Source organism: Cervus canadensis, chromosome 1 (genome assembly GCF_019320065.1).
Source record: "Cervus canadensis isolate Bull #8, Minnesota chromosome 1, ASM1932006v1, whole genome shotgun sequence".
Lineage (NCBI taxonomy): Eukaryota > Metazoa > Chordata > Mammalia > Artiodactyla > Cervidae > Cervus > Cervus canadensis.
In genome coordinates this window covers 47,443,725-47,471,639 of record NC_057386.1, presented here as the reverse complement: position 1 = coordinate 47,471,639, position 27,915 = coordinate 47,443,725, and the positions used below count along the sequence as shown (strand labels likewise).

General features: G+C 37.1%; 2 protein-coding genes across 4 annotated transcripts in view; both read left to right on the top strand.

Moving 5' to 3' along the window:
• The window catches only part of USP32 (ubiquitin specific peptidase 32), a 205,480-nt gene that overhangs the window by 158,778 nt on the left and 18,787 nt on the right, over positions 1 to 27,915 (top strand). For 2 of the 3 annotated variants that reach the window (XM_043481830.1, XM_043481811.1), the window contains exons 13-26: positions 5,119 to 5,314; positions 7,166 to 7,341; positions 7,993 to 8,133; positions 12,366 to 12,525; positions 15,985 to 16,139; positions 17,225 to 17,306; positions 18,337 to 18,411; positions 18,893 to 19,031; positions 19,640 to 19,745; positions 21,321 to 21,494; positions 21,850 to 22,024; positions 22,544 to 22,695; positions 23,682 to 23,793; positions 25,019 to 25,230. In XM_043481830.1, coding sequence (XP_043337765.1) covers positions 5,119 to 5,314; positions 7,166 to 7,341; positions 7,993 to 8,133; positions 12,366 to 12,525; positions 15,985 to 16,139; positions 17,225 to 17,306; positions 18,337 to 18,411; positions 18,893 to 19,031; positions 19,640 to 19,745; positions 21,321 to 21,494; positions 21,850 to 22,024; positions 22,544 to 22,695; positions 23,682 to 23,793; positions 25,019 to 25,230 — 2,055 coding nt within the window. The remainder of the gene's footprint in view (positions 1 to 5,118; positions 5,315 to 7,165; positions 7,342 to 7,992; positions 8,134 to 12,365; positions 12,526 to 15,984; positions 16,140 to 17,224; positions 17,307 to 18,336; positions 18,412 to 18,892; positions 19,032 to 19,639; positions 19,746 to 21,320; positions 21,495 to 21,849; positions 22,025 to 22,543; positions 22,696 to 23,681; positions 23,794 to 25,018; positions 25,231 to 27,915) is intronic. The other variant, XM_043481820.1, reaches the window with a different exon arrangement.
• LOC122449984 (cyclin-dependent kinase 4 inhibitor C) lies at positions 536 to 2,524 on the top strand. The gene has a single exon (XM_043482122.1). It carries the CDS (start codon positions 1,649 to 1,651, stop codon positions 2,153 to 2,155), a length of 507 nt encoding a protein of 168 aa, XP_043338057.1. The 5' UTR covers positions 536 to 1,648; the 3' UTR covers positions 2,156 to 2,524.

Genomic DNA, 27,915 nt, shown 5'->3' with positions numbered 1-27,915 from the left:
TTATGACTTCTTTAGTTAATAGTTGAATTTAAAATACTGATGGCTCCAAATCCATACTTAATGTAGATTGCCAGTTTTTAATCATTTGTATACTGTGATCACCATTTTTTTGCCATATAATTTCCATACTATTATTTTCTTAGTTACATTTATATAAATAACTTTATCATTTTTATGTAAATAAATATATCTTATTTTAATATCTTATTTTAAATCTTATTTATGTCACTTAATCTTAAATAGAAAATCAGTGTCACATTCCAGAAATAGAAGATCAAAATAAAACTAAATTTAATGGAAACAAAATATATTAAATTCCAAGTAGTGTTGCCTTTTGAAGACTAATACTGAGGCCTGTTCTCTGTTAAAAAGAGAAATTACCAAGTATTAGATTGGCGTATCAGGTATTCAGTTAGCACATTAACACCAAACTGAGACCCTTTCCTCAAAGTAATCAAAGGACTGGAAGAGGATTGATTAGGGAATAATTTTTTCACTGTGAAGTAGAGTTATTTAAAACCCAACATAGGAGGTCGGAAAAAAGGGAGAAGAAACCGGCACCGTCTCTGCAGCGGCAACAGAAGCAGCAATTGTTTGAGCGAAAAAAGAAGCGAGGGAGGGAAGGAAAAGACCAGAAAGGGGCACGACGCACAAGTGTCTGTAGGGGTGAAGGCAGCAGAGACCAGTGATTTGGGGGGGACAGCTACAAAAGAAACTGTCACTGGGAGCGCTGCGGCTCGGGAGGAAGCGGTGCTACCCGGCTAGGCTCCTGGGCACAGCTGGCTGGCGGCCGCTGCCCTATCGGCGGCACAGGCTGGGGGCACAGGCCAGGGGACTGCGAGAGGTTGGCGAAGTGGCACAGGGCGCCGAAGCCGTTGAGCTCTCGCCGAGGGCGGAACTGGCTGCGCCCTGGAATTGTGGCGACTCGCAAAACTCAGAGCTTGGCCTGAGACTTCCTAGGACCCTCCCGATCTCTGGAGCCCTCAGAAAACCAGGAAAGGAAGGAAAAGAAGCGGCGGTCGCTCAATGAGCTTCTACATTAGGAAGTCTGAACTGGCTCGGTTGTAGGCGGGAAGTTACCGGTGGGCTGCCCCGTGCAGCCGCGATGCTGCAGCGCGCTGCCTCAGCAGCCGGGGCTCCATAGACACTTCCCGCATCTCTCTCCCCCTTCCTCACGCTGCTGGGCGTCCCAGGACCCGGTGGGGCCGGCATGACCGGCTTGCCGGGGGCCCGCCGCGCGCCCGGCCGTCTCCGGAGACGCGCGCCGAGCCTGGCTCCCACGGCCTCTCAGGCTCGGCAGGGCTGCGGTAGCCCGGCGGGCGGGCTCCGAAGCCCTCCCGCGCGGGGTTAGCCCGCAGCTCGGCCTGGACGCGGATTAAGACTCATCCGGAGAATCGAAGTCCACGGAGGAGTCGTTACGACCTGTAACTTGAGGGCCACGGAACTGCTACTCTCATTTGATTTTGGCGATCATCTTTAACCCCCGGAGCACATCAGCATCCAGCCACCGAGGCGCTCTCCCTGCAGCGGAGGACTCAGAACTACCCCTTCGGCGAGACGGATGGAGACCGAGCCCCTCCGAGGACCTGCCCCTGCGGTACTGGCTCGCGCGGCTCAAGTCACTGCTGTGAACAAGGGACCCTAAAGAATGGCCGAGCCTTGGGGGAACGAGTTGGCGTCCGCAGCTGCCAGGGGGGACCTAGAGCAACTTACTAGTTTGTTGCAAAATAATGTAAACGTCAATGCACAAAATGGATTTGGAAGGACTGCGCTGCAGGTTATGAAACTTGGAAATCCGGAGATTGCCAGGAGACTACTACTTAGAGGTGCTAATCCCGATTTGAAAGACCGAACTGGTTTCGCTGTCATTCACGATGCGGCCAGAGCAGGTTTCCTGGACACTTTACAGACTTTGCTGGAGTTTCAAGCTGATGTTAACATCGAGGATAATGAAGGGAACCTGCCCTTGCACTTGGCTGCCAAAGAAGGCCACCTCCCCGTGGTGGAGTTCCTTGTGAAGCATACGGCCTGCAAAGTGGGGCATCGGAACCATCAGGGGGACACCGCCTGCGACTTGGCCAGGCTCTACCGGAGAAACGAGGTCGTTAGCCTGATGGAGGGAAACCGGGCGGAGGGAGCTGCGAATCTGCAATGAATGTGGGGAGGGCTCTCCCACACTGTCTTCTGTTTTGTCAGTTAATTGATTGGCTGTCCTATTTTAATATCATTTGTTAAAATTCTGTTTTGTCATATTTTGAGCAGCTAGTTAAAGCCTCTGAAACTGCTAAGTGGAAATCTTACTATAGTTTTATGAATATATTTAAGCAACATCTCTTTCACCTGCAAAACCGAGTTCTAACATGTAATTGCAAAAGCTTTGGCTTTCTTCTGAATATTTTATCTTTCCCTGACTTTTCTCCTTGCCACTCCCTTTGCCAGTCTCAATACCCAACTTGGAGACTTTGTTTTTAAAATGGTTTGTCCTGATGCTTCTTTTGCCTGATTAAAACACATTTTCAAAACAAACAAAAAAAAAACCCAACATAATCTGCTACCTTTCATATATTTTAAGAAAGTTAATAATTAATAGAAGATACTAACATTTGGATCTGTAATAAAGAATATGAATCTGTGTGCTTCTGAATTATTTGAAGTTTTAACAATAAAGCTATATAACTTTTTTAGTTCAATAAAGTTGATTGGTATGTGGAAAGAAATCTAGGTTTTATTCTCATTCTTCTTGCCACTCTTGATTAAATCAGTGTAATTTTTTCAGAACTGGCTTTTGAAGAATCTACGAATTGATAGTGTTCACCTGGCTTACAGATCAAAGAGGCAAAAAACATCTAATAAAATATTGATAAAATGTCTCCTTGTTTTGGCTAAAATTAGGGCTTCCCTTGTGGCTCAGATGATAAAGCATCTGCCTGCAATGCGGGAGACCTGGGTTCAGTCCCTGGGTTGGGAAGATCCTCTGGAGAAGGAAATGGCAACCCACCCCAGTACTCTTGCCTGGAAAATTCCATGCACAGAGGAGCCTGGTAGGCTACAGTCCATGGGATCACAAAGAGTCAGACACCATTGAGCAACTTCACAGGGATGCTGTAATTACATTAAAAGAATCTAAAGTTTCCACTGTGCTATTGCTATGCTGTGACTTGGAGTTTATGTTTTAAATTTGATGTTTTTCTTAAGTTTCTGTTAGTTACTTTCTAAGTGGTGCCTTCAAGACCCCCATCCATTCATCAGTTTCATCTACTAAAATTTATGTCACTGTTTACTGAATACCACTTGAGTTCCTGTAGCCATGCTATCTGTCTCAGATGCCTCTGGGACCTTGTTACTGTTTAGCACCTTTAGTCTTCCTAATTACCTTTACTTAAAAATATCCTGATCTTTTAAAACCACTCACAGATACATGTTCTCATAGCACCTTCCCTTCTGCTCCTCCTCAGTCTTCATTCTCTGTTTTTCTGTGTGTTTTTTGTTTGCTGATTTTTCTGTTTTCCCCTCACAAATAAGCTTAGTAGAAAATAGTTCTGTGCTAGCTGCCTCTGCTTCTAGGACTCTGTGTGTATGTTTAGTCACTCATACGTGTCTGACTCTTTTTGACCCTATGTACTGTATGTAGTCAGCCAGCCTCCTCGTCCATGATATGTTTCAGGCAAGGATAATGGAGTGGGTTGCCATTTTCCTCCTCCAGGGCATCTTCCCAACCAACGGAGGGATTGACTCTGCATCTCCTGCATTGGCAGGCAGATTCTTTACCATTAGTGCCACCTGGGAAGCTACCTCTCCTGATTTTTCTCTGGTCATTCAGACTCAGTATCCTTCCTAGATTCTTCTGCCACCTATCCTGTAAATACTGTTCTCTCCTTATTCTACATATGCCATATTCTTGTGTTTGCAGAAATGTATATAGTCCCCAATCTGTATCTCATCTCTTTCTCTGTCCTGAGCACTAGACTCAAATGTCCACAGAATCTCAAGCCAAAATAAGCTCATTCCCAAAACTATCCTATTCAGTTATACACCTTATCTTATGAAGATGTCAACTCCCATCTAGTCATCTAAGTCAGCATCTCATGTTCTACTTTGGAATTAACTGTGCCCTTCTTTCATACACAATTAATTGCCACTTTTTTTTTTTTTTTGTCTCCTAAATTCATGCTCTCTCTCCATCTTCTTACTTCTGGTTCTAGCTTTATGGTTGAGTACCTCAGTGTCTCTTGTCTAAATTACTATAGAAGTCTTCCAACTTGTGTCTCAGTTTTCACTTTCTGCCTGCTTTTTGCACACTATAGAGTTATTTTTAAAACAAAAACTGGATTATACTATCCCCTGTTTAGAAGCCTCTCACAGAAAAATCCTGTCAATATAATGTTAAGTGAAAGAAAAAGAAGCAATATGCTGTATTTAAAATGTGTTTTCTAACAACAACCAGAATGATAGTTCACGTTTACTAAATGCCAGGCAATTTACATGTGTCACTCATGTAATCTTCGTATAACTCTGAGATACTAATATCCTAGTTTTTACCCATAAAGAAACTGAGGCTTGTAAGTTTATGAAAGGCTGCATAGCTGGTAAGTCAGTACCCTGCCCTTAATTCTAACCGTATTCCCTACATTTATCTTTTATAAATATGTGTATATGTTCAGTCACAAAAAATAAAGGAAACACATCAAAATGTCAGCTATAGTTAATGCTAAATGATGGAATCTGAGTACTTGTGATGTTTAGTTTCTTCATGTTTTTCTATATTTTCTATAATAATAATGTAATATTTAATAATAAAAGAATAAATATTATTTAGCTTTTTAATATCAATAAAAACCTTCCATGATTTTCAACTTCCAACAGAATAAATTCTAAATTACTTTATGTGGCACAGTGTCGCTTGCAGTCTGTTCCCATTCTTCCTTACCAGTTTTGCTTATATACACTATTCTTCTTTGAAGAAATTAAAACTCAGTTATACATTCAAATGTTTTAAGTGCCATAGCCAGCCACAGGAGAATTAGAAACAGTAGACAGTTGGGGGATTCATTTTTGAAGGCTGCATAATTGTCAGATTATTGAATTTTACCTCTTAATATCTGACTGCATGATTTTTAGGATGCCAGCCCTGTTGTGATTGAGCCATCATCTGTGCTAAATGGAGGGAAGTATTCCTTTGGAACAACAGCACATCCTATAGAGCAGAGTGAAGATAGAATTGGGGGAGGCAGCCCAAGTTACGTGAACACCGCTGAAGAAAAATTTTCAGACAATGTTTCTAGTGCATCTGAAGCCTCAGAAACTGCTGGCAGTGGTAAGTATGACTTATTTTCTGTGAGGTTTAGGCAGGGTCATTTCTTAAAGTGGTACAGTTTGTCAGAGAGTATGCTTGGTGATATATTCGCATCAGGCTTCCATTCACAGAAACAGGTTTTGAATTAAATAGTCAATTAACAGATTCTTAAATATATTAGCAGCTTTACAAAGAGGAACTCGTCTATGTTCTATGTCATTAATCTCCCAATTTGAAAATATTTTCACAGTTTTCATTGATTAGGTCAGTCTTTCCATATTGTTATTAAATCATTCTGTCAATAAATTTAGTTTAGAGAAGCCATTTTTGAAGAAAATCTAAACTTTTATCTCCAGAACTCTAACCATAGCACACCTTCATTGGATCAAATGCATCCTCATGTCAGATTCAGACATTCCAGGCTGGAATTTGGGAGTTATTTTGTCAACATATTTAGAAAGAATTGATAATGTTGCCCATAATCCCCTTCGGTTGTTGATACCTACCTAAAACTTAGTAGTTTTACACTTATGTGGAAGGTGCTTTGCTATATTTTGGCCCAAATGAATTTAGTTGATTCCTGTTATTCTGCTGGTACAGTTGCAGGACTCTCAATCTTACTCTGTTGTTTCATCTTGGAGATTTTTCTTCTCCTTTTCTGTGGAGCAAGAAGGCAAATTGAACAGAGCTAGCATTTTCTCTGCAGAACTCCTTGTAGAATCTCAGTTCAGTTCAGTCTCTCAGTCGTGTCTGACTCTTTGCAATCCCATGGACTGCAGCATGCCAGGCTTCCTTGTCCATCACCAACCCCCAGAGCTTGCTCAAGTTCATGTCCATGGAGTCGGTGATGCCATCCAACCATCTTATCCTCTGTCGTCCCCTTCTCCTCTTGCCTCCAGTCTTTCCCAGCATCAGGGTCATTTCCAATGAGACAGTTCTTTGGATCAGATGGCCAAAGTATTGGAGCTTCAGCTTCAGCTTGAGTCCTTCCAACAAATATTCAGGACTGATTTCCTTTAGGATTGACTGGTTTGATCTCCTTGTCATCCAAGGGTCTCTCAAGAGTTTTCTCCACACCACAGTTCAAAAGCATCAATTCTTCACTTCAAAGGCATCAATTTCCCCATCTGATGTTATTACAGAGATCACTCAACAGTCCTAAAAGTGCTGTCTTTGATCAGCTTTTCACTGTTTCTTGACCCTCCCTCAGGTCCTTTTTGATATATGCTCACTCTGCACACAGCTCAGCTCTGTGCTGTCCACATGCTGAGCAGCACCACAAGTAGGTTAAAAGTGGTTGATGACTAGAATGTTTACCAGTGATTAACATATGGTTGAGAGTTGAAATACCTTAAGATACCATTCAGGTTCACAACGCTTAAGTCATTATCAATCATTTTCCTGTATGTATTTTTCTGTTGTAACATCCATGCCTTCCTTTCAAATAGATTTATTGGGGAACAGTTTCTTCTGTCCTAGCATTCTCCATTCTCCTGTTGGCGTTCTTGTTTTAGCTCCTGCTCTTTGGTTTAGAGACTTGTTATCACCCTTATCTACTAAGAACCTTTGCGGGCAGAAGAGAATTAAGGAAAGATATGGGAGAGTCCAGCTACTTGGCCATATTTCTTCCTTTCCTATCAGAGGACATAGAATTCTTGTGAATTATTAGATATTCTAGGAGTCTGGCCAAATGTTCATTTGATTTTCCAAAAAAAAATACCTCTGTGTCTTCTACACAATTAGAGAATCTAACACTGGACTGACATGTCCACAGAATAATAGCATTAACGTAATACATGGACTTTGAGTTCATATCTTCGAGACTATTTTATGTATAGTAAAACAGAGCTTCCATCTTCTTGGTCCTTACAGGCTTGCTGTATTCTCCCACACCAGGAACAGATATGTGCTTTGCTCGACAACATAACACTTCTGACAATAACAATCAGTGTTTACTAGGAGCCAATGGGAATATTTTGTTGCACCTCAATCCTCAGAAGCCAGGGGCTATTGATAACCAGCCACTAGTTACTCAAGAACCAGTAAAGGTAAGTAATTGGACATCTCTTTCAAGTTGCTAATAAATTTCATTCTAAAAATTTCAGCACAAAGAAAATGTTTGTGACTCATTTTATTAACCTGTTGTAGATAGAAATGTTTCTGTGAGAATATTTTATGACTTACTACTTACATAGCCTCAGTTTAGTGATCCTTAGAAATGTTATTTTTCTTACTTAGAACAGCTACTATGAAAATGTAGTTTCACATGTATGTGAAAAAAGCTTTTTTAAAAAATGATAATACTTTTTACTGTTGGAAAGAAGTCTATGAAAGCTATCCTTAATATTTTCAAATGTTTCAGTGATTTTCTTTCAAATAATTTACCTTGAGTTTCCTTTCTTAAATAGTTTATTTTGAAAGTTCAAAATAAAAACCTTTTAGAAAATTCTTTTTTTTTTCTAGTAATGTGAAACTGAGTAGTGACATTTGCTTATTTTCCTGTGTCTAGGTTTTGTTAAAACACAAGAGACTAATTTTAAAAATACATTGGGGGAATTCCCTGACAGTCCAGTGGTTAGGACTCCGAGCTTTCACTGCTGTGGGCCTGGGTTCCATCCCTGGTCAGGAAACTAAGATCCCACAAGCCAAGAGGTGGGGCCAAAAAAAAAAGTCAACATTTACATTCCATTCTTTCTAAGGCTACATCATTAACACTAGAAGGAGGACGATTAAAACGAACCCCACAGCTGATCCATGGAAGAGATTATGAGATGGTCCCAGAACCTGTATGGAGAGCACTTTATCATTGGTATGGAGCAAACCTGGCCCTACCTAGACCTGTAAGTACAGCCAATATTGTCTTATATAAGAAGCATTTATAATAGGGTCTTCTATTAATTCACTATATGAACCTCACTATCCACAAATTAGTTCTTAACCATGATAGAGCATTCAATACCTGTTCAAATTAGTTGAATAAATTTTAGGTTCTTTTATTTTCATTCATTCACTTACTCATACATTTATTGAGCACTGTACTAGGTACTAACCACAAAATGATATTCCTTTGGGAATGGGCAACTTCTATAAAATGAAGGAAATAATCACTGGACTAAATAGAGTCAAGGAATTATGAAGCTAGGCAATTAAATAAGTCATCCACATAAACACAGACATTAAGATAATGCAGAACTTAGACTGGAGCAGAAGTCTGAGAGTCAGTGCCAAGAAGTTCAGTGAAAAAAGAGAAGTGGTACAGATATTATTTCTAAAACTGTTATTCCCCTTAGCCACACAGACATCCACTTAGCTGTTGTGGATTTTTGTGGTTTGTCTTTCTGAAGGAGGGACGTAACAAGATCATAATAGATGATAATAAGAATTCAAAGCTGGTGAATTCTGATTGTGACCATTAATAGAATGAGTCATTTAGAGCATAAGTAAAATGCTCTGAAGTAATTTAAAGGGCTTGGAGTGTGTAATATCAAAATATTAGTTAACTCTATAGCATCATTTATTTTGCTTATACAGTAAACAGCAGTATTCATTGCCTTGAATACTCTTCACATTATTGATGCAGCAAAATACTTCATAAGATTCTTTTGCTAACAAAAGACTCTCCCTTATATAATGTCCAAACTAGAACTTTTTTATACCAGGAAGGTTTTACATAGATAAGATATAGTAAGTTAGATCACTTCCAAAAAGAGTAAAACTCTGCTGTATATCCATAGTCTATAATTTTAATAATGATTTTGTTATTAATAATTGTACTTACAAAAATTATGTTTAAATCTTAATCAGGAATTTAGGGTATGTATTTGTTGGCTCCAAAAGGTTTTTACTATATTTGTCAACAGAACTCCTAGTTAGTTAAATGTAAATATGAATATACATAGATATATATGCATACATATTCTTTATTTATTGGGGTTTGGGGTAGTCCTTGAATTAATCACTTAATTTCTGGGACTTCCCTGCTCTGTCTAAAATTCTGTATCTGTAAGGGAATCATTGTGATAATGGTAGATGTTTGATGGTTAGATGGATAGACAGATGCAGTTTGATATTTTAGAGTCTGCCTGGATTCACATTCAGTTCAGTTCAGTTCAGTCGCTCAGTCGCGTCCAACTCTTTGCGACCCCATGGACTGCAGCACACCAGGCTTCCTTGTCCTTCACCAGCTCCCGGAAACTTACTCAAACTCATGTCCATCAAGTCGGTGATGCCATCTAACCATCTCATCCTCTGTCGTCCGTTCTCCTCCTGCCTTCCAATCTTTTCCAGCATCAGGGTCTCTTCCAGTGCATCAGTTCTTTGCATCAGGTGGCTTCAGGACTGATTTCCTTTAGGATTTATTGGCTTGATATCCTTGCAGTCCAAGGGACTCTCAAGAGTCTTCTCCAACACCACAGTTCAAAAGCATCAATGTTTTCATCTCTAAATCTTAGTTTCCTCATCTGTAAAATGGAGTTAACAGTGGTATCTACCTCATTAGACTTGTTTTGATAAGTAAATAATGCATATGATTAGCACAGCATCTGAGTTATAGTAATGGTCAGTAGCAAATTTTGCCTGTTGCTGCTGTCATCATCATCATAATTATTAAATGAGTTTTTTCAAAGCCTCACAAAAGGTCATGCTTTTTAACATTGGTATCAGATAAATATTAGTTAAGCTACCATTTTACTACATTAAAGCTTCATTTGCTGATTTGACAGTATTTTTTCACCTCTAAATATGATAATTTGCCTGATTTCAGGAAAAATTGCTGTAAAAACATTTAAAGTATGGTGTTCCATGTTAAAGAACACTAAGTATATTTGCCACAGCAAGGTTAAAAATAAATACTTTCATTGACATGTTTACATAAATCACACCATTTTTTTAAAAATAACTTTAATTCTTGTGAACAAGCTCAATAACATTGAGCATTGTAAAAAAATACAAAGAAAATAAAAACCATATCCTACTCCTTAAGAAGTATTTACTATTTTATTTTTTTAGAAGTAATTACTATTAACATTTCAATGTACGTCTTCCCAAACATTCCTGTGCCTATTATATACAAATATGTATAAATAATTTTATGAAATTGAATCATATTATGCTTGCTGTCTTATAATCTATTTTCAATCTAAGATAGATGTTATTGATATCTTTCAAGGTTAATAACTCATAATTTATTAACCAATCACCATGGATGGACATTTAGTTTGCATCCAGATTTTCGTTGTTTAGAACAATTTTCTGGTGAATATTCTCTTCTCCAATGTGTGGTGATCTCTTTAACATCAATTCCTACAAATGGAATTGCATTTATTGTTATCCAGTTGTAGTTCAGTTAGTTCATAGACAAGAATAATTAAAATGTAAATAAATATGTATATATGTTTGATTATGCATGAATGTATAAGAATTTGTTGATCTGTAATTTGCTCACAAAATCACTTACCTTGGAAAGTAAGCTACACATTACAAAAGTTACTTCATTATCAGTTCAGATTCTGCCAAAAGTATGTTTTCTATGTAGCCTGATAACTACAGGTACAGAATTATTGATCTTTCCCCAAATCACAGTTAAACTGAAATCCTGAGAAAATCTGACTGTTGGCTTTGTAGCTCTCAGTGACTCTCTAGAAGAAATGGAGAGACTTTTGTTTTTCTCCAGTGGTCTTACTGTTGGGGAGAGCTCCTTTTACTGCTTATTATTTAAATAGTAGTTGATAAAGCTTACAAGTGGAGCTTTTGTAGTATACTATAGCATATCAGAACATGCAGAATACTTTAGAGAAATAGTCCTGAAGGTTTGGTTTGTATCATTTTTATCTGGTTCTTTACTGCCCCCTCTTGATATTAAAAAATGCTCTGTTGCAGAATACATTGATTTCTAAAGCAAAAGAAAATGAAAGCCCAATTACTTGAGGTTGTTAAAGATTCTGTAAGATTTTACATTTTAGAGAGTTTGAAGACTTCCCTGGTGGCCCAGTGGTTGAGAATCCACCTGCCAATCCAGAGGACATGGGTTCAATCCCTGGTCCAGGAATATCCCACATGCCACTGATGAACTATAAGTCCATGTGCCACACTACTGAACCTGTGTTGTGGAGCCCGTGAGGGCTGCTTCAACCGTGTGACTTTCAGTTTAGTACATCCAGTTTAGTTGTTTTAATCATAGACAAAAAAATATGAACAGTCCAGTTAAAGAAAATATAGATAGTAAATTTTTACATGGAAACATTTTTGTTCTCACTACTAATACAAGAAATAAAATTTAAAGTACATTTAAAATATTCTTGGTGGGAGGGGGGTTCGGGATGGGGAATCCATGTAAATCCATGGCTGATTCATGTCAATGTATGGCAAAAACCACTACAATATTGTAAAGTAATTAGCCTCCAACTAATAAAAATAAAAATTAAAAAATAAAATATTCTTTATATGTATTAAAGAAAGTCATGTCCAGTGATAATGTTTTGTAAAAGTAATACATTCATATATTTCTGAGAATATTGTAAATTGCTGCATTTTGGGTGGCAATGTAACTTATGTAGTTAATGACATGAATGTGTGTGTGCTCAGTGATTTTAGTCTTGTCCGACTTTCATGACCTTGTGGACTATAGCCCTCCAGGCTTCTCTGTCCTTGGGACTCCCCAGGCAAGACTGATGAATAATCCTGTACTTTTTCACTTGTGACTCCATTCCTAAGAATTTGTCCTCTAAAAGAACATCATTTTTCTATATGAGATATGTAAAAGTGAAAAGAGTTATTGTGTGAGAGAACTAGAATTGTAGATAATATTTAAGATTTTTTCCCCTTAATATTGATGTTACTTGATTTTAAATGGAGTGGGAGAAAATACCCACCAGGAATCCTAATCCTGGAAAATGGACTTAGATGCAGGAGCCTGAGGGCCTATAAACCCATGTCATATAAACTGATGACTTTCTGAAATATAGGCAGTGAACCTTTGAACATTTCAGTTTGGAAATAAATCTCAGAAATTAGGTAAAAAATGGCAGGTTTTATTTCTTTTATAGTGATCACTTCGTATCTTTTAAAACAACAGGTGATCAAAAATAGCAAGACAGAAATCCCAGAACTGGAATTGTTTCCTCGCTATCTTCTCTTCCTGAGACAGCAGCCTGCCACTCGGACACAGCAGTCTAACATCTGGGTGAATATGGGTATGATGAGCCTGAGAGTGTTTCCTCAGCATTTACCAAGAGGTAACTTAAGAATGCAGCAAGAATACCGTGCATTTCCTTGAAAAAAATTAAAATGAAAACCAATTTGCTCCAAGTCTGGTGCCACTATACTAATACACATTTTCATCTGTTTTCATACAGAATCAGAAAATCTCTTATGGGCCTTAGATCTACGGTCATGCGCAAGACTAGCTGGGGTAGAGGCAAAGTCCCAGCAGCAAACTGAAAAGGGTTGTTTCCTTTTCTGGCTTGCAAACATACAAAGATAATAAGCAGAAATGAATTTTACACACTTTGTTTCTTTGAGAACAAGCCATTGTAAATTATGTGCTTGACCTCAGTTAGAGTCTGCCAGCCAGTGACTGTTCTTTTCAACTCCACTCAGATTGCTAAGAAGTAATTTCTTCGGCAATATCCTCTTCTTGTGTGTGTGTTTTGAGTTTTTTGTTTTGGGGGGTTTTTGTAACGAAACATGATATATTTCTCATGCTAGGCCCAAGGAGCCTTTATAACAGATAATACAAAGGAAGAGATCTGTTTTTGAAAATGAAAGTGACACATTTTCTTCAAAAACATCAAGCCTATCAAAATGATATATAAATAAGTTTTCATTTTAATGTAATAGATGCAAAAAGTTCCCTTTTGATTTCTCTCTGAGGTTAAATTTTACCGATGGGCCGGGCTTGCTCTATGCTTTTGCCTTACAAATATTTGAAATAGTTCTTCAGCAAAAATAATGAGTTCATCCGTTTACACAAAATCTCAGACTATGTTAACAATGCCATAATGTTATTACAATTACTGTAACTTACTATGCAAAAGCCACCTATGAACCCAAACCAACCCTGTAAGTATCATCCCTCCTTTGAAATTAGTTTGAAATTAGTAGGATTAGTTTTATGTCATCGTTAAAGATTATATTCAGATAATATATCGAAATTCTTACATGTACTGTTTGGTAAGAATTATACCAAAGCAGTGCCCTCAAGCTTTGTCTTTAGGTAATACATTATAATCAAAAAACAGTGAAATAAGAATCTCTCTGAAACACTCTTGATTTAATTTTCCATTGAATAATATCAATAGTATTTGCCTTTCTTTCATGGCACCCATAGTACATATCTTTTTCAATTCTCTTTGAAAGATTACATGAGAGGCAAGATGTGTTGTTGCGCTTTTAGTAAGTATTCTTTATAACTCTTGTGCTGATCCTAGATTTTTGCTGCTTCTGTAAATTCCACTAGATTTGTTGGTGCTATTCAAAAGTATGAAATTATGTATAATAAGTGGCTGCCTGCTTAATGAGCTATGCTACAAAAACTGTCTAGAATTCAAATAAATTTCTTATGGCTTAGGACAATAGAAATTGACTTGGACACTAGCAAATGCTTCTGAATCCTAGAACTGTATAGTCATTATGCTCCAAATTTGTTCTTAATTTGAAATTTTATTTCTTACTAATTAGTTATGAAATCAATCATTAATCATTTTGAAGTTTATAAAAATATGCTTTCTTGCTGTAATCTTATAACTAATCCTCTGATGTGTATTTAGAGAAATTTGCCCTTTTGTTTTCTTCTAGGATTATCCTTTTCTTGCTGATAGTAAATGATTTGCTTTGCTAGAGTTTAAGAGTTAATCATAGTTGGGTTTTGTTCTCCATACATAGTTTTCATCTTTCTTTCTAATGTATCACAGCTGTGTACTGGGCTCTTTTATTCCTTTTGGGCTTCCCTGGTTGCTCAGACAATAAAGAATCTGCCTGCAATGCAGGAAACCTGGGCTCAGTCCCTGGGTTGGGAAGATCCCCTGGAGGAGGGCATGGCAACCCACTCCAGTATGCTTGTCTGGAGAATCCCCATGGACAGAGGAGCCTGGCAGGGTTACTGTCCATGGGATCAGAGTTGGACACGACTGAGTGATTAAGCACACAATTTATTCCTTTTGAAGTGACAGGTTTCCAAACCTTGCTACAGTTAGCAATGACTTAATAGTAGCCGTTTTAATAGACAAAGCTACAGAAGTCATTGTTAAATGATTTTTCAGCCTATTTTAGGTGAGTTGATTCTTGGAAGCTCTGAAAAGTAGATGATGCCAGTGCTTTTCTCCTCTGTTTAGTAAGTAAAGACTCAAAGCACATTGGAGAAGGCAATGGCAAACCACTCCAGTACTCTTGCCTGGAAAATCCCATGGACGGAAGAGCCTGATAGGCTGCAGTCCATGGGGTCTCGGAGAGTCGGACACGACTGAGTGACTTCACTTTCACTTTTCACTTCGATGCATTGGGGAAGGAAATGGCAACCCACGCCAGTGTTCTTGCCCGGAGAATCCCAGGGACGGCGGAGCCTGGTGGGCTGCCGTCTATGGGGTCGCACAGAGTTGGACACAACTGAAGCGACTTAGCAGCAGCAGCAGCAAAGCACATTTAGGGAGGAAAAAAAGCTAAGTCACCATTGAATGGATAGAAAATTACCTGGAGTGTATAATTGTACCCTTGATAAATTATATTGATATATTGAGTGTATTTTTGGTTTGGGTTGCTCAGTGAACTAAATGTAACCTCCCATAGGCCGAGATGACCATTTTAAGCTACAGCTTTTGTCTAGATTTTTAGCTGAATAGTTACCCAGGGTTTAGCAGATGGTTTTAGCAACCATTATGTTTTTGATTTCCATAATTTCTTGTCATTTTATCCCCTTTTTCTTTTGAAGTATATGGTTAGACTTGATACATTCTTCCTTTAGTCTTTACTCTTTCCCTTTAGTGCCTCTTTTTGTCTGCACTTTGAGCCCTTCAAGAATTTAAGGTCATGTCTACTGTCCTCTTACTGTGTAGACAGGCCTTATGGTTTCCCCATAGTACCTTTCAGTAGGGCAGTTTCTTTTTTGTCATGGGACGTTTCTTGGCTTACTTTAAAGCTCTGTTGGCCATGTAATATCTGTGCCTCCTTAGAATTCTAAGTTTCTTAAGTAATTATGCCACAGTGGGCCAGGTAATTGGGCCACTTAATGAGAGTGAGGGATTAGCAATTCAAAGACAGTTTATTTTAAGAAAGTAGATCAGGTGAATCCAATTATCCTTCTGTGGCATTCAAATCCAGTCCCATTTCCCAGTGTAAGACTCTTCCCCATTCTTAACACTGAGTTTTGATTTTGCTATTGAGTATGACCCAGCTGAGGTCCAAGAAATCAGTGCCCTGATTTGCCACTCTTCTTGGATTCCAGATACTGCCAATTATTTGCATGTCTGATTGTGGTGTTCTTCCTTTCAAAGTTAAGGCTTACTCTAAGATGCTTAGGTCTCCTGTCTTCATTTTAAAGCTTCTTATTAAAATTTCTTAATTTATAAAATTATTAAATCTGTAATTCTTATTTCCTTCGTTATTATTTCCTAAAATAGTATGGTCACCATTACTAAAAGTGGTGCTTTCTTTTTTTTTAACATCTGCCTTTTTCCTTACTGTGATTACTATGACCATAGGAAATGTCCCTTCTCCGAATGCACCATTAAAGCGGGTCTTAGCCTATACAGGCTGTTTTAGTCGAATGCAGACCATCAAGGAAATTCATGAATATCTATCTCAGAGGCTGCGCATCAAAGAGGAAGATATGCGCCTGTGGCTATACAACAGTGAGGTAAGAGGCATGTCAGTCAAGGAAAGTCCTCCTTGTTAGATCCATGTTTCATAAGTATGGAGGTTTTGTTTACATTAATTGTTCATGGACAGTACAATCTTATAAAAATTATTATAAAGTAACAGCAACTATATCTTTTTAACAAATAGTTTATTTTGGATTTGTCTTTAAGTTATACACATACTAAAAAAAAATTCAAACAATACAAAAGTATGTGGTGGAAATTCTTCCCATTCTCTGACCTCTGTCTTCCATTCTTCTTAGAGGCAGTGCTTTTAATTATTTATGTATTCTTCCTAACACATGCAGTATGTTTTCATTTTACTCTGAAATTGGATGGTAAGTAGTTTTAACCAGCTCTTTGTCCCCTAGTTCCTCCTTTCTTACATTCTCCTTTGGTCGCCATTGAGAACTGAGAAGCAGTATAGTAAAGAAAGTTGAGAACACAGCTCCTGGAGCCTCACTGCCAAGGATTAAGTCCTGACTCTCACCTGTTTGTTAGTTAACTAACCAAGGACAAGTCCCTTAACTCCCTGTCACAGTTTTTCCATGAGTAAATGGGGAAAATAATAGTATTTCCCTTAGGATAGTTGTAAGAATTAGATGAGTTAATTTTCCGAGCACTTTAGACAGGGTGAGTGTCAACGAAATGTATAATTCTGTTGCATGGCATTTGGCTTTACATTTTCATTTCCTAGTTAGTGATCAAGTTCCATCTTGAATACAAGCACATTTACTCAATTTAGTATCTACTTAGTATATACTAATCGAAACTTCTTTTCTATAAGCTGTTTAGAAAATCTAAATCTCAGTGAATTTTGGTTTGTGTGATTAGTCTTTCCTGGTCTCTCCAAAATCAGATATAACTTTTTTTTAGAAACATAAAATATGTGTTTACAGAGTATACATTGTCTTTCTCTAATTTTGCCACCAAAATTATAAGTACTTTTGAATAACTATAATATGCTAAATGTCGGTACACGAGTTATGTACCTTCAAGGAATTTTTTAAATTGTTGTTCATTTTTATTTCAGCATTTGTTTCAAAGTTAGTAATTAATAAAACATTTCCTCTTCCATATACAGAATTACCTCACTCTTCTGGATGATGAGGATCACAGATTGGAATATTTGAAAATCCAGGATGAGCAGCACCTGGTAATTGAAGGTACAAGATGGAAGCATACCTCTGTATTAGATTTTTAGGGGAACAATGAAAGATTTAATTACTCACTGATAACCTACTTCATGGGGCTTCCCAGGTGGTGCAGTTTAAAGAATCCACCTGCCAATGCAGGAGATGCAGGTTCGATCCCTGGGTCGGGAAGATCCCCTGGAGTAGGAAATGGCAACCTGCTTCTACTTTGTTCTTGCCTGAAAAATTCCATGATGTTGCAAAGAGTTGAAGACGACTGAGAGACTGGGCATGACAAACCTACTTTATAGTTTCTTCCAGCTGACGTTTGATCACTGTATTCTTCATAGTAGAGAAAACCCGCTAAACCTTGATGTAATCCTTTTGTAATGGAATACTATTTAGATTGCTTTAGGAGGAAAAACATGTCTACATTCATTATCTGGCAAGGTTGGAAACAGTTGTAAAAACAAGTGAATTCGGTTTTAAGTTTATAGTTTATTAAATTTTCCAGCTGCCTCCTTGAGTTTGAATGAGGAGATTAACATTCTTGCATTGTTGGTGATACCGGTTTTTCAGTAGTCCTCAACACTGATCAACAGGGCTTAGCTTGAGTGAGCGTACACTTACACACTGGCATGCACACGTCACTGAAAACGTAGTGTGTCTTTTCTCAAGATTCATGAAACATTCCTGCTGCCTTTGTATTAAAATGAATAGATTACTCTGGCAGTTTCACAATTTAAGAAAGAATTGTAAAAAAGAAAGAAGAATTGTGATAGTTCCAAGTGTTTTAGGCTTAAGAATTTTAATTCCTTCTGTAGAAGGTTGAGTATAATTTTACTTCAGGTATGCAATTGAGGGATTAGCTTACCAATTAATTCTAATCACTGACTATAGAGCCCCCTATCGAAAGAATTGGAATGGTTTCAGAGCCAATTAAAAAAAATTTTTTTTTTTTCAGTTTCTGGTTTAGAAATAAGTTTTTGTTTTTAAACAGAACACTTGAGTGGGTGTGATTTGATTGGATAAGAGATTAACACATTATTGTCTGTCTTTCTAGTTCGAAACAAAGATATGAGTTGGCCTGAAGAAATGTCCTTTATAGCAAACAGTAGTAAAATAGATAGACACAAGGGTAAGTTTCCACCGTATTTATTTTTAAACAGATGATCTTAAAATTATTCTTTTATGTTTTCTTCTCTCAACTGTTGAAGTGTTAACAACTTGTAGCTTTTTAGCTCAAAAGTGATTAGGCCCCCTCTTATTTTTCTTTTTCCTGAAGCATCACATTTCTTTCTAACCTTGCAATTAAATAATTTATTCATTTTAAAAGATACAATTCTAGGAGAGAATTGTTTGAACTCTAAAAAACCATCAGAGCAATTGAAGAGAATCATTTCTACTTCTAGAGTACAAATGAGCATAGATTAATAGATTATCATGATTGCCAGTGAGGCTCCATGAAAAACTTATACTTTAACATTGCAAGACCCAATAGAAAATTATCTCCGTTTAACTGATTAGAAAAATTATAAAAATCATTGCATTGAATACAAATAACTGGTGTATGACATCTTGCTGCAGCTAAGCTTCTGTTCTCATATTGTTTGTTCCAGTTCCGACAGAAAAGGGGGCCACAGGTCTGAGTAACCTGGGAAATACATGCTTCATGAATTCAAGCATCCAGTGTGTTAGTAACACGCAGCCACTGACACAGTATTTTATCTCAGGGAGACATCTTTATGAACTCAACAGGTAATCTTCCTTGAGTCATTGACTCTTTTGTAATTTTGATATGAACCCAATATTACCTAGATCTGTTCCTTATTCACCCTGAGAGAGAAAAGTCTTCATCTTATTTGCCCTGTTAAGCATGAAGTAAGCTTCCCTAGTAGCTCAGTGGTAAAGAATCCGCCTGCCAGTACATGATACATAGGTTGGTAAAGAATCCGCCTGCCAATGCAGGAGACATGGGTTCAATCCCTGGGTCAGGAAGAGCCCCTGGAAAAGGAAATGGCAACCCACTCCTGTATTCTTACCTGAAGAATTCCATGGCAGAGGAACCTGGCAGGCTATAGTCCACAGGGTTGCAAAGAGTCTGACATGACTGAAGCAACTAAACGACAAGGACCAAATGTTGCTTCTCTTGTTTTGAAAATGTATTTTGATGTGAGAAGACAGATGCTAGGCATTTCTATGTTCATATGATTGTGATGTATAAGAATCATTAAGCACATGACTGATTCATGTCAATGTATGGCAAAAACCACTACAATATTGTAAAGTAATTAGCCTCCAACTAATAAAAATAAATGAAGAAAAAAAGAATCATTAAGCAGTACATTTTCCTCTCAAACTTGTAGGACAAATCCCATTGGTATGAAGGGGCATATGGCTAAATGCTATGGGGATTTAGTACAGGAACTTTGGAGTGGAACTCAGAAGAATGTCGCCCCATTAAAGCTTCGGGTAAGCATGTTAAAATAATATAAAGGTCTTAAGTCTTAAGCAGCTGTTAAGTAATTTTCTTTGTTTTTTATATTTATCTTTTAATTTTAGCTTAATGTTTTTGGGTCTTTGATAAGACATAAACTTTTACTTGTTCAAATATAAGCACAATACCCTCATAGACATAGTAGATACAAAAAGTTCAGAAGTACAATCTAAATTTGGAAATTTCATTCATTTTACTAATTTATCAGGTATTTTACTTGTATATACAGTAAACTTTTCTTTTTTTCAACCTTCACTATTAGCAGTATTCTAACTGCAAGGTAGCCTTGAGCCTAATTAATGATACTCAGTACATTTTTAACATTACTAAGATGATTAGTTCTATCTGTAGAACGAAAAAAAAAAGTAGCAGAAAGAAAAAACGTAATTAATGAATACAAATTTTACATTAATATTATTATAGTGAATTTTAGTAAAGTTTGAATTATTTTTTACCTCTATTTAAAAGTAAGTTGAGAACTTCCCTGGTGGTCCAGTGGCTTATTAGACTCCTTGCTTCCAATGCAGGGGCCCTGGGTTTGATCACTGGTCAGGGAACTAGATCCCACATGTTGCAGTGAAGATCGGTCTGTGTGCTACAGCTAAGACCTGGTGAAGCCAAATAAATAAATAATTTTTTTAAAGGCAAGGCAAAAGCTTTTTAGGTTAAAAATTAATAATCATAGTAGCTAAAAATTTGACTACTTATCACTTACCAGCCACTATCTGATTACTTTATGTGTACTTTACTCATTTAATCTTCTAAATGGCCCCATAATATAAAGCAGTGTTACTATCCCCATTTTATGGCTCAGGAAACTAAGGCTCATAGCCATTAAGTAGCCTATCCAAGGTTGCAAGCTAGTTAGTAAGTCCTCACAGTTGAACACTGGGCTATTCTGCCTCTAATATTAAAAGATAGGATACACCACCAGAAAAGCTAACTGTAAAAGAAAACAGGGAATCTTCCAATGTGACCAAATGCTATTTTAATGTTTTCATCTTGTATCTTAAATAGCATCTATGTACCTGAAGAACTGTTTGCCTATGTGATACTAAACCAGGACACAGGACTGGCCATAATACTTTTTTTAGTGGGCTGGGGATACATCATTTGATACGAAGATTAGAAAGATTTCCTGATTATCCAAAATATATTTGCTGAAATAGACTAAGTACTATATTGTTTGGGCTTTCCTGGTAGCTCAGCTGGTAAAGAATCTGTCCGCAGTGCAGGAGACCTCAGTTTGATTTCTGGGTCAGGAAGATCTGCTAGAGAAGGGATAGGCTACCCACTCCAGTATTCTTGGACTTCCTTGGTGGCTCAGCTGGTAAAGAATCCACCTGCAATGTGGGAGACCTGGGTTCGATCCCTGGGTTGGGAAGATCCCTTGGAGAAGGGAATGACTGCCCACTCCAGTATTCTGGCCTGGAGAATTCCATGGACTGTATAGTTTACTTATTCTCATGTCTGTGATTGAATTATGGGTATGGTCATTCTAAATTTTATGGGATAGCAAATAATGAGTTTGATTCCTTTTATATTTATAGTGGACCATAGCAAAATATGCTCCCAGGTTTAATGGGTTCCAGCAACAAGACTCCCAAGAACTTCTGGCTTTTCTCTTGGATGGTCTGCATGAAGATCTCAACCGAGTCCATGAAAAGCCATATGTGGAACTGAAGGACAGTGATGGCAGACCAGACTGGGAAGTAGCTGCAGAGGTTTGTCAGTTTTGAGTTTCTAATGTAAGCACAGATAAAATATTCTGGCCCAAAGAAGTTTTGCACAACTTAAATGCTAACTAAACTGTTCTGTGATCAGAATTTTACTCTGAAAATGAAGGAATTTTATAATTTTCTGATTATTTCTTGTGCCATAATCCCAAAACAAAGTATCTTTAATGAACATAGAAAAATGTTTCCTTTTCACGTCACACATTTTGAAGGAAAAGTTAAGGATTATATTCTTGACATTAAATGTAATATATTTAACAATTGCCTTGAATTTTTGGAGAAAAGCTTACTTTTTGAATTTGGAGGGGATAAAAAAATTCTCTATAATCTTTTTTCTTGCTAGGCCTGGGATAATCATCTGAGGAGAAATAGATCAATTGTTGTGGATTTGTTCCATGGGCAGCTAAGGTCTCAAGTCAAATGCAAGACATGTGGGCATATAAGTGTCCGATTTGACCCTTTCAATTTTTTGTCTTTGCCACTACCAATGGACAGTTACATGCACTTAGAAATAACAGGTAGGTCACAAAGTTCTGAAACATTATTTAATTGCTTTGTCTTTTATCTTATATTCAGTCAGCTTGAATTTGTAAGTTTAGTCATTTGTTCATAGTGCATTCTCATAAAGATTGGTAGTCAGCATGTTATAGTTTTTTAAAAAATTTTACTGGAGTATAATTGATTTACAATGTCCCGTAATGGTTACAGTCTGGTTTCAGGCATGATTTGAGGTTTGAAAGACTTGAACATGGGTCCATTTTTGTGCTCATTGAGTTCTCTTAATTTTAAATGTACCAGAAGCTCTCTTGAAAAGTCTTGCAAAGCCACTCACACTTTATCAGGTGAACATACAAAAATAATGATTTCACTTAATATTATTTTAAACACCATCTGTTGTAGTGTGTACGTATAAAATAAAAATTCTAGACTGAAATATTTACTAGTTCCAAGTCTCATACGCACACAAACACACACACAGGTATAAAGCTTTCAGTGAAACCTGAATTTTACTAATAAAAATCTTTTCTCTTTACTAGTTATTAAGCTGGATGGTACTACCCCTGTACGATATGGACTAAGACTGAATATGGATGAAAAGTACACAGGTTTAAAAAAACAGCTGAGTGATCTCTGTGGACTTAAATCAGAACAAATCCTTCTTGCTGAAGTACATGGTTCCAACATAAAGGTGATATTAACTATTCTCTCTGGGAAACCCTTGATTCCTTCAAAAATCACAGTTTTCTCAAGTAATTATTGTGTTAAATGACCAAGGGAGATAATAAAACACAACAGAAAACGGGAAAAAAAATTGTAAAGCTTTTATTCTAGAAGAAAGTAAGAGTTGTCCACCAGAATAAAAGAGTAAAATGATGGTGATATTTTTAAAGAAGAGAAACATGTAAGCCCAGAGCTACCTATATGGAGTGATCTAGCTGTCAGTACAGTCTAAATTTACCCCAAGGACCGCCGCTGCTTTGTTTTACATCTCTTATGTGTTACTACTCTTCCTAGAATTCTTAAAGTATTTTATGTATTTATGAATGTGTGTTTTTAGTACTTATTTATAAATATATATACCTGGCCTTTTAACACACTAAGGGGATTCTACCCAAAGCAATCTATAGATTCAATGCAATCCCTATCAAGCTACCAACGGTATTTTTCACAGAACTAGACCAAAGAATTTCACAATTTGTATGGAAAACACACTAAGGGGGTAAAAACAAAGTGACGCGAATCACTTCTTCCTCCATACCAGCTAGAGAAAGAAGCAATTCAATAAATATGTTGCCCTAAATTGAGTTCCTACCATTGGTATTATTTATATTCATCTTCAGGATTTCTAAACAAACTCCCACCTCCTTAACATTTTTTTCATATGTAATGCAGAGGTGAGATCTCTGGGGATTTGGGGTTTAGATTCTTGAAATGAAGGAAAAACTTAAGTCACTTATACACATCATACTTCCTTCCTATGAAAGGGGATAATGGTTTCATCGGTAAGGTTAGTTTTCATTCAGACATCTTTTAGTTATTTTATAAAATTTATTCAGACATCTTGTTTGCTTTACTGATAAAAGGATCTAAGACATTTGCTTCAAATATATCAGAGATGATTCTCCATTTTATCTGAAACATCTCCCCCTTCTCCTCTTGCTCCTTTTTCTGTAGAATTTCCCTCAGGACAACCAGAAAGTACGGCTCTCAGTGAGTGGATTTTTGTGTGCATTTGAAATTCCCATCCCTGGATCTCCAATTTCAGCTTCTAGTCCAATACAGACAGGTAAGAGAGAACTAGAGCTCTTTCTCATGATTTTAGCTTTGAATAATAGTCTAAGGGTTGTTATTCTTTTTCGGCTTTTGTGTAGGCTAAAAATATTAGAGCAAAAAAAAAAAAATTACAGCAAAAGAATTTTGGAGCCTGTAGGAAACCTTAGTGATCATCTTAAATTCTTCATTTTATTGATGAGGAACCTAAAATTCAGAGAACCTAAGTTGGATAGGTAGCTCTTAGCTAATCTACCACTGGAATTCAGATCTTTTAACTCTCTTATCTAATACTAACATAGCAACAGATGGTATGAGAGAAATGTGCTTTAGAAAACAGAATAGTGAATTTGTCTAAAAAAGAAATTTGTTTCTACTCTGATATTTATATGGTCACTCATATAATTTAATATGGTCATCCAGTGAGTCTTCTTGGCCATTGTCTCTTCTTTTTATTGTTGATAAGTAGATTCATTGCCCAGCTAGCGAAGGCTTCAGAGAGAAGGGGGCTCCCCTCATTGGTGCTCAGTAGATAGTACTGATGGTGGGTTGGTGGATGATTTATTACTGCTTTTTTGCTTGTATCATTTATATCACTGTCCTGTAGAACTCTCTGCAATGATGAAAACTTTCTTTACTCTTTGCCATCCAATAAAGTATCCAATAGTCACACCAACTGTTTAGCACTTGAACTGTGGCTAGTAAAACTAAGAAAATGCATTTGTAATTTAAAAAGCAACCTTTTTAAAAAAAAAAAAAGCAGCCTTTTTCATCAGTTATAACAAATGTTTCACTCTAGTGGGGGTGGGTGCTAATGGGGGAGACTGTGCTTGTGTGGGGGCAGGGAGCAGATGGGAGCTCTCTGCAGGTGTTTTTAAAAATAAAGTGTTTGTAAAATATCTGGCTAGAGACTACATGGAGAAAAGAATTTTTTGAGGATAAAAAGAAAAGCAGAACTATTTTCATGCCACAACATAGGACTGATAAAGATTGTTCTAAAAATTGTATTGACTCTTTCTAGCAGTTACTCTTGTTTAGTCGTTTAGTCAAAAATATTAATAATAAAAGTAAAATCTAAAATGAAAATCTTCCAGTTAATCTAGAATTATTTGACCTATGGTTTCTTCCGGTCCTATGTTAAAAGAGACTGTCAGTGGTCTGGGTCCCAGCAGTGTTTGAGAAAAGAGCAAAGATAAAGGTACCAGAAACTTATGATCCTGTGCTTACCTTTGAATTTGTAGATTTCTCCTCCTCCCCATCTACAAATGGAATGTTCACCCTGACCACCAACGGGGACCTGCCTCGACCAATATTCATTCCCAATGGAATGCCAAACACTGTTGTGCCATGTGGAACTGAGAAAAACTTCACAAATGGAATGGTGAATGGTCATATGCCATCTCTTCCTGACAGTTCCTTTACAGGCTACATCATTGCAGTCCACCGGAAAATGGTTAGTTTAATGTTAGACAAATTACTGCTGGTCTTGCCAGTGCTATTTATGAAACAGCAGTTTCTGCCTTGGCAACATCTTCAGTGTGTGCACTTTCAATGTGTTTTGTATGCTGTGTTAAGTGATTACAGCCAGGATCTAGTATCACATCTGACGGGCCTACATAGGAAATGATATTCCTCACTCGCATTAAACAGCAACAAGACAGCTGGTGCATCGGAATACTGTTGTCTCTAGAAAGTTTGTGACTCCTATATGTTCATGTCAGTGTGTACATCTTCTTTACCATTTAAGTGTGGATGCCTTAGATAAGGTTTTGTTTGTTTTTAGAGGAAGAAACAAGAAGATTCCTAGGCAAGACAAGTTGTTTCCTAGGACTGCTATAGCAAATTGGCACAAACTTGGTGGCTTAAAACAACAGAAATTAATTCTTTCACAGTTCTGAAGACCGGAAGTCTGAAATCAAGGCATCAACATGGTTGTGCCCCCTCCACAGGGTTTAAGAGAGAATCCTTCTTGCCTCTTCCAACTTATAAATACCTGAAAATAAATTTTACAAAAAATATACAAGGTACCTATGTAGAAAACAATAAAATATTATTGCTAGAAATTAAAGAAGACTCAATTTGAAGGGATAGACTATGTCCATGGGATGGCAACCCACTCAAGTAGTCTTGCCTGGAGAATCCCATGGACAGAGGAGCCTGAAGGGCTACAGTCCATAGGGTCACCAAGAGTTGGACACGACTGAAGCGATAGAGCATGCACTCACGGGTTAGAAGGCTCAGTATTTCAGAAATAACGATTCTCCACAAACAGATCTATAGATTCAATGCACAGTCCTAATAAAAATGCAAACTCTGTATGTTATGCTTGTGTGTATATAACTTCATAAGCTGATTCTAATATATGGAAGTGCAAAGCACTAAAATTACCAAAGCAGTCTTGAGGAACAAAGAATGAGGAATTGACCTATCAGATATCATGATTTTACTAAGCAGTCATATTTGAGACATTTTGGTATTGGTATGAGAAAAGGCAGATAGACCAATGAAATAAAATAGCCCCCAAACAGGTTCGCACATGTATGGGCACTTGATTTATAACAAAGACGGCATTACAGAGCAATGAAAGACAACTCACTTGGTAAATGGTGCTGGGATAATTGGGTATCCATATGAAATTTGACATACCTACATCTCACCACATAAAAATCAGTTGCAAAAAAAAATTAGTTGCAGGTAGACTGTAGAGTTAAATATGAAGGCAAAACAAAGGTGAATATATTCATGACCTTGCTTTAGGGGAAAAACTTCTTCAATAGGACACAGAAAGCACTAAATATAAGAGGAAAGATTGTTAAATTGGACATCATTAAAACTGATAACTTCAATTTCGTCAGAAGACATCACTAAAAGAATTAAAGGCAAGCTGTGGAGTAGAAGATATTTGTAACTCATATTACCAACAAGAGCTCTTATACACTGCTGATGAGTGCACATTGATATAGCTACTTGGAAAACTAAATTTTCTAACTGAAGATAAATAATTCCACCATTCTGTTTTGTGTTTTTTAAAATGTCCATTATTTGTAGAAAGGATAAGGCAGTTGAGTCTTAGTCATAGAATATTATGCAGCATTGAAAATGAATGAATTTATACTTATTCCCAACATAAATGAATCTCATAAAAATAATGCAGGAAAGAAGTCAGAAACAAAAAGAAATGAAATAATACTATATTTATAAATAAAACTTTAAAGACAGGGAAGATAAAATTTACTGTTTATTATGCGTAGGGTATGAAACAAAGAAAAGCAAAGCTGTAATTACCATAAAATTCAGAAAAACTGTTACCTTTAGGAGGAAGGAAGAACTTGTGATTGGGAGGAAGCTCAAGGAAGGCTTTGGAGTGCTGACCGAAATGCTTCTTGACCTGATTGGTGATTACACAACTAATTACTTTATGATAATTCTTTGAAATGTACATTTTCCCTCTGAATTAGTAACTCCCAACTTAGAGTGATTTTTCTGACCCTGTAGACAATGCTCTATGGATCATTTTCTAGACGTGGTTGTTTGAATAAACATCCTAGAGAATTAAGGGATATATTTGTGTCTTAGAATTTTAAGTGCAGCTCACCTCTTGTTTAAGCACAGTCCCATCAGCGAAGATCATTGGGGTGATTCGTGCATTTCCCCATGTCTTTAAACAAAACATTATCAGATTAAATATTAAGAACTCTGATGTATTTTTTTTAAATCTTTCTTACAAAACAGCTCCCTTCATCTATCACGTATGTTATATAAAGTGGTTGGTAAGTGCTAAAGCATTATATACAGGTTTTTTTGTAATTATTGGACCAGAAAGTCTGCTCTAAATTTTTACCTTTTAACCAGTTCCCTGTTTCCAATTTACTTCATAATCTAGTAGCTGCTTTTGGGAGTGCCTAAAATCGATTTTACCATCTGTCCCAAGTCAACTCCCTTTCTGATTATGTGAAAGGCAATGCCATCCTTCCATGTTAAAGGCTCAAGGCTAGAGATGTTCTTAGATTTTTTCCCCTTTTCTTCTGAAACTCTATATTTACTATATCATGCCTTTTAATTTCTTCTTTCAAAATACTACTTGAATTTACCATTTTCCTTCATTTTTGTTGCCACCTTCTTCTTTCAGACACTTTGA